The 10,732-nt window shown below is 31.8% G+C and overlaps 1 protein-coding gene across 3 annotated transcripts in view; it reads right to left on the reverse strand.

Annotated features, from left to right (window-relative positions):
* LOC110036823 overlaps positions 1-10,732 on the reverse strand; it is a 96,965-nt gene that overhangs the window by 28,667 nt on the left and 57,566 nt on the right. For all 3 annotated transcript variants that reach the window (XM_020741357.1, XM_020741356.1, XM_020741358.1), the window contains exons 4-5: positions 8,750-8,871; positions 4,633-4,797 (exon numbers count right to left, since the gene is read on the reverse strand). In XM_020741357.1, the coding sequence (XP_020597016.1) occupies positions 4,633-4,797; positions 8,750-8,871 (287 nt within the window). The remainder of the gene's footprint in view (positions 1-4,632; positions 4,798-8,749; positions 8,872-10,732) is intronic.

Here is a 10,732-nt window from a genome sequence, read left to right on the forward strand (position 1 = left end):
GCGAATTGTGCAGAAGGTCACCCTAAGGCTCGGGAAGGTCCTATAGGAATCCATTTTGGGTTTCCTCATGTCGGTTTCATCCTTCTAAGTGTTAGAAGTCGATACCGCACACACGAAACTCCAAAAGAGGACGGAAATAGGTCGAACTAAAAACGAGGCGGGCACTACTTCTAAGGTTCTAAGATAGTCAAGGGAGGTCCCTAAGGCTAGATCCTAAACCCTAAGAGGAAGACTAGACCTCACTAAAAATGAGGTCAACAAGGATCAATTGATATTAGTGTTGACACTGTTCATTAGCTCTCTCATCACCATATAAGGTCATCGACTCTCACCACTATTCCTCGACTTGATCACCATTTCTAGTGGAACCTTAGCACTCTTATAAAAACTTACCAAATCACCCAATACTATAGAGTATCTGTCACATTAGAGGATCTCAAAGGCATTTCTCAATTTCAAAGGTCAATAATACCCTCAAAAATAGACTTGTGAACCATAACATTCAAAAAAGTTGAAGCAAGATAACCATATAATATTATGATTCGGTAAGTAGAGCATTAAATTGGACACTAAAGTAATATTGGACAAAAATGAATGGTTCAATAGTCTAGGGATATTCATTTTATCATCATCAATTACCATGGACAGACTTAGTTCTACTTATCAATGAACCCCTCATAATCACCATTATCATGGTTGAATTATAAAATTAAATCCAATTTATGAATGAATGACTATCAAAATAAAAGAATAGTTGTTCATACGACCTATCCTTTCTTGTATATATATATATATATATATATATGCACGGGCAAGCACACAATTTATTATCATCATCATCTTGATAAATGATTACGAACTGTGTGTGTGCGCTCCCGCGCCTGTACATGCCACAATACATGAGTTGTCATGGTAGAAAGCATAAAAAACTTCATGAATGATTACACACAGAATCAACTGCAGCTGACGCAGTAGCGTAACAGAAGCCATCTGCAATTGCGGGATTCCCTTATGGCTGCAAAACTGAAGCTTCCCGCAATCCGGATCTTCATTATTTTGTCAAATTATCAGATTCAGCCATAATTTATTTTCCTATTTCATATTTGTCCTGTTTTTTATTTCTATTTAGAGTATATTCTATTGAAACCTATTTATGCATTTCTTTTGATATTTTGAAGGAGACTTTTTGTTATTGTTTTGGGAGACGTAATTATATGTTTATGCTCTTCGGAGTGTTATATCATTTCCATTTTCAAGTGATGTGTTTGTCTATTGCTCGGTAACATGTGGTGGAAACTCTAACACATTGTTTCGTCGTCCAACTTGTTGATTTCAGCCAAGGCAGCTGACGACGACGTCGAACCTGCTGTCCAACAGCAGATTTATCCCCACAATCCCTTCCAAATACCATCAAACACACATACTAGACTTTCCTCAATAATCGACAACGATCTCCCTATGAAATCCGCTTCCCAAATGCCTTCAAGGAGCCCTAAAACCATGTCATTGGGTATCAAAGCCTGGCAAATCCTAAATTTTTATGGATTCGTTTTTTCTACCCTAAATCCAAAATTCATAAAAAGAAACCTCAAACATACCCAATTTATTATTACCACAATTCCAAACCCTAATCCCAAAGTTCAAAATCCAACTTTTCTACCTTCATCAAAAATCCATCCCGACACCTGCCACTATAACCTTAAACTTCAACCAATCTTTGATTTTCAATCCTAAACCTATCAAAAACTTGATTGGAAAAGGAGGATGTCATGCCACCAAATAGAAACTGTTTTAGAGCTGTCATGGAAATTCCTATGGAGGTTATGCAATAGAAAATCCTCCAACTATAACAGAGGTTTGAGAAGGCAATCCGAAGAGATCACTCATAACCCCAACGATGACACTCCAGAGTAAAGGAAAAAGTGAATGCCTTCAATCAGGAAGTTTTCAGTGATCAAGAACCATTACTCCAACAATCAGGCATATGGAATATAAGAGAAGTCAAGATCTTGGAGTAAAGATGAATTTACGAATTCAACGAGCGGCTCCAAGAAGTAGAACAAATCTTTGAGTATAAAGACGTTCCACTGGACATAAGATTCAAGCTAGCTCCCACTAAATTAAAGAAGAGTGCATCTCTGTGGTGGGAGAATTTGAAATGCCTTCAACATCAGGAAGGGAATAGTAGATCATCACATGTTCTAAGATGAAAAAGAAGATGCAACACAAAAAATTCCCTCACATTATCGATATGATATGTTCATAAAACTCCACCAGATACGCAAGAGAGATTCTTCATGGAGGTGCACACAAATTAATTTGATCAACTCATGCTAAAAAATGAGTTGGTGGAACGAGAGAGGCACACAATAGTAAGGTGCGTTGGAGGACTGAGGTCGCCTATTACGGATGGGGTACAACTGTAGTTGTATTAGTCCTTGATGTATAGGCAATAACATTAAAGGTGGAGAAACAACATCACCAGGTAACTACCACACCTTAAAGGCAAAGTTTAACCCTAGGATCGGGTAACAAGAGTATACTCAGTCAGTATCGCAGTCTACCCCAGCCGAGAAAAAGCTGTTCAGAGAGGAGATGAAGTGGAGACAATTAATACTCCTAGATCTATCTCGGTCGAGGAGAGCTTCAAGTGTCATGATTTTGGAAAGATTTCCTAAAAAGGAGAGTGGCGTCTTTCATTGAGCAGGGAGTAGTTGAAGAAGTGGATAGTGCATCGGAGAGGGTGAAGATTCAGAGGAAGAGAAAGGAGAGGAATACCAGCTTCTAGACGACAAGGGAGAGATGCTAGAGGTTCAAGATGAGCCCGTGAGAGACTCCAACAGGATTATCATTGGTTGTCTTAGAAGGAAAATTTATACAAAATATAAAGATGTAGCACCACAAACTACCTTTGTTGGCACTAAGAGAAGCATCAGCAAAACTAGCATTAATTGTCCAAGAGGGCTATGCGTTCGAGGAGCATAAATCACACATAGGGCAACCCCAGATTAGTCAATTTCGTGATTTTCTGACCTACAATCTCTCTCCTAGGCTATCATTGCTGAGAGAGATCCAACATGTGATCACCTCCAATAAAAAAAGAATTTTTTGAGCAGTTTTGAGAAGATTCTATAGAATAAGTTGAGTACTAAATTCTAATTTAGTTGTGCAGCGTACTCATAGCCAGCTGGCAAGATAGCAGTGGTGAATTACTAGTTGGAAGAGCTCTGCAAGTGTTTTGTGGGATGTAAACCCGATAATGGAATTCAGGTCCTTCTAGAGAAGAAACCTCTCCTAACTAAGATGAATGACGCAAGAGCATAACAAAAGCCACAAAATGAAATCCCACGACCCGCAAGTGTGAGATTTCCTTATTGCAGTGAAACTGAAGCTTCTTGTGATTGCAATTCTTGATTTTACGGCTTAGTTATTAGATTCAACCATACTTCATTTTCTTTCTTTCGCCTTTTTTTCTATTTTATTATTTCTAATTAGGTTATTTCCATTACAAATGAATTTATGAGTTTCTTTTGTTGCTTGGGAGGAAACTTTTGGTTATTGTTGTGGTATTAGGAGACATTCTCTATTTTATGCTCTTTGGAGTATCATTTTCTTTTGCAAGTGATGTTTGTATCTTGCTTAGGAATAGGTAATGGAACCTCAACGCCTCTCGAATCACGCCGTTTTGTCGTCCAACTTGCTAGTTTCAGCCAGAACAACCGCCGGTGATGTCGAACCTGCTTTCCAATATTAGATTTAACAGTGCAATCCCTTCCTTACGTCGTCAACAAAAAACAACGACGACAACGGTAAGCCTTTATCCTACTAAGTGGGATCTGCTGCATGAAAACTTTTTCTCCATTAAGTCCCACTGATTATTATATTTTCATTTAATTCTAATAGATTAAGATCATTTTTTATACAATATGCCCAAGTCTTTTTCTAGGTCTACCTCTACCTTTCTTAACATAAGTCGAATCTAAAACATCTACTCTCCTAACTGAATCATCTGATGGTTGATAGTTAGTTTGACAAAACCATCTAAGATGACAATCTAATCTTGTGAAGTTACACCAACCCTTTCACAGATAGATTTGTTTTGAATTTTGTCTCTAAGTGTCATGCCACTCATCCACCAAAGCATTCACATCTCAGAAACACATAACTTTGTTTTATACTTCTCTTTTAAAGGCCAACATTCACCAAACAAAGTAACCTTTCCTCGCTATTCCAGAACCACCTCCTTGTGAAATCCGCTTCCCAAATACCTTCTAAAAGTACTAGAATAGTATCGGCAACAATAATAATTTGGCACCACATTGAGAGCTCATCAATGGAACACAACAACACATGTAATTTCATGGAAGAAATCATACAAAATTTGAAACTTTAACCTGCTTGAATACACCAAAAATCAATTGCACGAACAAGCAAAAACATCAACATGCATAAAAAGAGAGCAAATACCAATGCAAGGCCATACAATCGCCAACGAAAAACAAAATATTTGTGAAAGCACACCCACAAGCCTCAGCTACCACTACATTTACACATCCACGCACAAGATCATGGCACGTTAACTTCAAGCAAAATAATATTTAAGCGCTTCAAGCAATTATACTCAGAACACACCTGTTTTATCCTTGACATCAATAAAGCCATCTTTCTTTATTCTTTGCATGAATGCTTTCCCCAGGCGTCCTTCAATGCCTCTTTCCAATGCAAAACGGCCAGAAAGATTAATGATGAGAGGGACGTCATTATGCGTAGAAGCATAAAGAAGCACCACATTTCCACCTATAGAAACTTTGTTAGTTACTGCTTCAAAACTTCAATTTCTTCAAAGAACAAATGGTAGAGAATTAGCAGCTGAAGTTTGGGCTAGTAATTTTTAAGTTGTTAGGGCTACCAAGTTGAAACAAACTTAAATACATTCAGAAACCTGGCCACACAATAGAAGACAATACATCATGTAGTCAATGATAAAGAGGTAACCTAACTCTAAATGTTTAAGAGACTGCATTGGCATAAAAACGAATGGAACCAGCAATAATGTCTCATAATTTATCAGAATAAACTCCTATCCAGATTGATGATGGATAAAGCAAAACCTTCCTTACAACATACCACAAACATCAAGCAAAATGATTATCTAGATTATACAACGTTCATTTTAAAATAAAAATTTACAAGTCGTTGTGAAAGAAAATTTGTTCTATTTGCAGTGTGTTTCACTGAGTTCAGATTTCAGATATGAACACTCAGTTGTAATGGCAGCATTTACAACTGAAATTTGTTTATTGAATGTATGCTATCTAAAATTCCAGTAGTTTTCAATGCCAATAAAATATTAAAAAGAAAGAAGTATGCAGTATACGCCAGAAGAGAAGAGTAGAAAACAATGCATCTAAACATTCTTTAATTCAAACATCCAATCTTTACTTCACTACTACAAGAGATATTAAAGGTGAAGAACGCAAACCAACTAGCGCAGGTCATACCTAATGAAGCACTCCTGAAAGAATTTTATAAAATCGAGAGAGACAGAAAGAGAGATAGAGAGAATAAGGGCTATAATTCATCTTTAGACCATATATCTAATCTACTTAAGGAGCATAAGCACTTATAATATTAAAAATCTTAGTATCAATAATAATCTTAAGGGCTCTAATTTTATCTCCAACTCTTTTATCTCCAACTCTATTAATTTTTAATACTATATCTTTCAAACTCTTATCTATAATTACACTTATACCATTTCTTGTGTGACTTTTACTAGAATACCAAAGTTTAAAATCTAAGTTATCAATCTCTTTAACATTTTCTCCAACCCATCTAGTTTCTTGAGTTTATAAGATATTAATCTTTTTATAAATCATAATGCCAACTAATTCCATTAATTTACCATTGAGAGTACATATATTCTAAAATACTATCCTAATATTAGTCTTATTAGTTATATTAGTCTTATTAGTTTCATAGACTAATTTATTTGTCCGCATCCGTCCGTAATGTGAAAATCCTTGCTTATTTGACACTACACCCCGGCGTTAGCGTAACGACCCTTGCACACTTTTCACTCTATTTAGGTCATACAGCTCCCTTCCAGTAGACGCCCTAGCACTTACACAATGATCAAAATGATTCATGCATAATTTTTTCAACAAATTTTACGCTGGTTGTCGATTACTTAACACAACCCCCCCCCCCCCACCCTCTCACCCCCTCCAGACTTGGGACTAGCAATGACAATGCTAAATAACTATAATAGTAGAATTAAAATGGACTTCTTGGTTTTATGGAATGATCATAAAGAACACATATATGAAATATTAATTTAAAATTATAATATTTTGAATGATTATACATTATTCTTGGTTTATTTCTTAAAATTATGTTAGAAAAACAAATAGAAGTTTTAAATAATATATATGTGGTGAATACAAGTTATTAATGGATATTCTGTAATAGATTTTATTAAAACGTGCAAGTATAATCTAGGAAAAATAAAGTTATTCAAAGATAAATATTATTATTAATAAAATTAAAATACAAAATTTTATTAACTAGAAATAATAATAATAAAATAAAATAATGAACTTAAATTTAGCCTATAAGTTAGAAATATTAAAATCTTAGTATAAATCAAAATGTGTAATAGCATTAAGGAATTGTGAATATTGGAATTTTTGTAATATAAGTTTATGGAAAGAATTTGGTTGGACATTTAAAAAATAATAATAGTATATAAAAAAATAGATCAATTATGTATAAATTAATTAATATAAGAAATTTCTATAAGTATCAAAATTAGAGGAGGATAAAATTTAGTAATAAAGAGAGGAATCAAAATTAAAGGAAGCTAAGACTTAGCAATAAAGGTTGAGAATCAAATCTCTAAAAATCAAGATGAGTACTTTAACTTCTAAGTTATAAAAGCATTTTTATTTCTTCTAAATCACTTGTATGGTTAATTATAGATAATGTTTAATTATTCAATATTTTATTTTGATTCATCTATTTCTTTATAATAATGGTCATATATCAACATTAATATTGGAAATTTTTCCATGATTAACTTTATCAAATAGTTATTATGTACCAAATAACATAATAAAATGAAAGATATTAACTACATAAAATGTCAGTATTTGCATATTAACTTATGGAGCTTTCTCCCTTAGGAAACTAGCTAGGAACACTAAGATAATCGACCACGAACTGAATAAGAATAGTGATATTGATGTACTTTAACAGATACAAATTTTAGATAGTATTTCTGCAAGGGATGTTAACAATATTGAACAAAACATATTGAACCTTCTTGAATGATCATAATTGAATAATAAACCAAATTTTATTTTTATACAGATTGATTATATTATACTTCAAAAATATGAGAATTCACTAAGTTGTTAATAATTCACTATTGTAAACTAATATTTTTCAAGTGAAACATTAGACTAAAAAAAGAGTGACACAATATAAAAAATTTATAAAAGGCACTCAAACTAGAGATATAATTTTCTTCACAACTGATTTTAGTTTTAAGTTAATTTAAATTACTTTTATTAGTAGCTCTCTCGATTTATTTGGATTATAAATTGTTAGTGACAAACTAAAATTTAGAATAATTTTCAAGCCCAGAGCTCAGATGTTACATTCGTCGGCTTCTTTCGTCTATAATATTAATCTCATGTCAATCCACAAAATACATATTGGTATATCCAAAAAATAGGACTCCAAGTGATCTTATGCAGTCCCTATGTTTTATAATGCCTTACTAACATCACTGTGTTATGATAACTTGATGTGTATTAGCGTGCTAAAAAAAATTTAGTGTACTCCAGATTTTCAAACAATTATAACCAAAATAATGATGAGACCAATAGGAGCACCTCCTCAAATTATATGCAATGTAAGCATGCCTCACGACCTCTCTCCTCAACATCATACGACATATATTGGGTTAATGACGCTCAATTTGCAAGGTCTCAAGTTCAACCCTGATGGGTCAACAATCAACCTCATAATTATATTAATGATAGTAGCATGTTAACCGAAAAGCATATGTTTTTCTTGAACACTTACATTTTAAAAAAATCAATCAATCAATCATACGAAGAAAATACAATCGTTGAATTTTAGCAATGAGCTAAATTACTAAATGAAGCTTATTATCTACAAAAATAAAAAAACTTGACCAACTAATAATTAAAGTTCAGATCTGAAGTGTTTTTTTAAACAACACAAAAATTTTAAATTGTTGATAAAACTTGTAAGAGGCCACTCAAAACCCATTCAAAAGGCAGAGAATGCCATGTACCTACATGCTCAGTATAAATATATATGTTTAATGAACTAATTCGTAAGGTGGTATTAGTTTTGAGATGCCTCTTACCTTACGAATTATTAAACCCATTCAATATTATCCTCCATGATATATATATATATATATATATATATATATATTTATATATATGTTTAATGAACAGCATAATTGAATAAATACATGCTGAACTTATAAATTATTCAGCTAAAAAATATCCTTCATGAGTTGAATTATTTTGTATAAATAATTATAGGATCTAACATTGAAACTTCTCATAAACTATTTTAGTTGTCTTCAAGTCTTGTCCTCCATATATAATGAAAAATTTCATATAGTAAAGTCAAATTGTGAGACAAAACATCCATAAATCAAGTATGTTTGTTTAAAATCATATCAACAATGTGATTGACCACGGACCTTTACTATGCCCAATAATAGCACAAATATTAAAAGTTTGCTCTAAGAAATATAGCACCACAGCTCGTAAGTCTTCAGCTTCCTTGCGATAGTTTCCATATTGAAATTCACCTTCACTTTCCCTGGAAAGCACAATATCTCCACGTAAACCAAAGTGGATTCACTCATATGACTGGTTTAAAATCAAAATTAGCTAAAGGTGAAAATAGCACATAATACATATGAACATAAGAATCAAACACAAAAGGCTAAAATGATCTCGTTATTTAATTACTGGGATACAAATAAAAAAGAAATTCGACAAAATGGATAAACTCATCTTCAAATAAGCACCAAAAACAAAAGATCAATATTATATGCTATTGGTTAAGATTTTTCCTATTAAAAATCCATACTTCGATGGGCAAAACACAATTAAATTGATATGACAGAACAAGTAAACTTCCTCTTATAGTGGAAAAGATGACTATTATGCTAATAAGTAAAGCTTAAATGTTTTGAACAGATTAAGAAAAGATGAGCCATGCGTCATAAATTCATAATGCAATATTTAAAACAAATCTTGAGAAAGCCCAAAAAAACACATGTTAGCAATACAAATCAACAACAAAAGATGTAATAATTTAATGACATTTGATTTTTTTTATTTTTTCTTTTTGTATTGTTTTTTTTTACTTTATGTAAACAAAAAATTCTAATCCCTAAAATGTTTCTTATTTCCTATTTTCAAAATGAAAAATAGAAAAAACACGTTTATGAATAAAAAATGACAAATTAATCTGTATCAAACTAAAATAATTAAAAGTTTAATATATAATTAATAATATGCAAGTTCTAATAATCTTAATTATACCTAATTTAAGCTTTAACAAATCAAAGCCTTTTTTATGATAATTAATTTTAAGTTAATTAACATTTATTTATAAATAAATAAATTTATAAAATCAAAATTATAGCATCATTAAAGAACCATAATTATACACTACTAAAATCTTAGGGATCTTAAATAAATTTCAAAATTACTCTTAACAAAAAAAATAAATAGTTAACTATTAATTAATATGGCTTATTAATTTATTAATTGATTATAAAATGTTGAATTCTCATAAGTAAATCAGCTGTAAGACTAAAACTTTAATGATCTCATTGTAAACCCTATTTAAACGCTAACTAATATCATAAATTTGATGTCACTCTTAATATTATACTCTTCAGAAGCATAAAATCAAGCAATTAATGCATTTTTTTATTAATTTGTTGTTTTTATTTTGACATGGATGATAATATAGAAGAGTTGTATTGGTGAGAAAGGTTATGTTTTAAATCCTAACGTCAAGTAAGTTTATTTGGTTGGCATGATCTCATTTTTAATTTAGTTTAGGTTCAAAAGCCTGTGGGGATTGTTGAATTTGTTGGGGTCAAAATTATAAATATTAAAATTGTGTATATGAATTAATAAATAATGGATATATTAAAGTACGAAAAAAATATCAAGCCTCAAAATGAGATAATTTAGACAATTATGCCTGCATTCAAAACACGTCCTTTTTACTTACACACCCATTTTTCTAAAGACAAAATAAAAAAAAAGAAAATAGAAATAAATTCAAAAAAGGTGCTCAATAACATCACATTGGATAAAGATGTTATCCAATGTCCCTTGTACTGCTCAGTTAAATAATCTGTAATTTAGTAATGAGGTCTAAATATTCAGAGAAATGAAAAGTCATCTGAAATTTTAAATGACGATTTACAAAAGAATTTCAAATGATTTACAAAGAATTTGAAGTTGCTTTAAACTCTAGGCATCTCTTTTCTCAAGTGCTTCTCCAACATATACAAGTGTATGCCTGAGCATGTGTGAATTTAAAAGGCTTTTTGTTTTAAGAATATCTCATTAAGGCACAAAACATGTAGTCATAAATACTAAAGATTTCACTTAGTACACACACACACACACACACACACACACACATATATATA

Source organism: Phalaenopsis equestris, unplaced genomic scaffold, assembly GCF_001263595.1.
Source record: "Phalaenopsis equestris unplaced genomic scaffold, ASM126359v1 Scaffold211311, whole genome shotgun sequence".
NCBI lineage: Eukaryota > Viridiplantae > Streptophyta > Magnoliopsida > Asparagales > Orchidaceae > Phalaenopsis > Phalaenopsis equestris.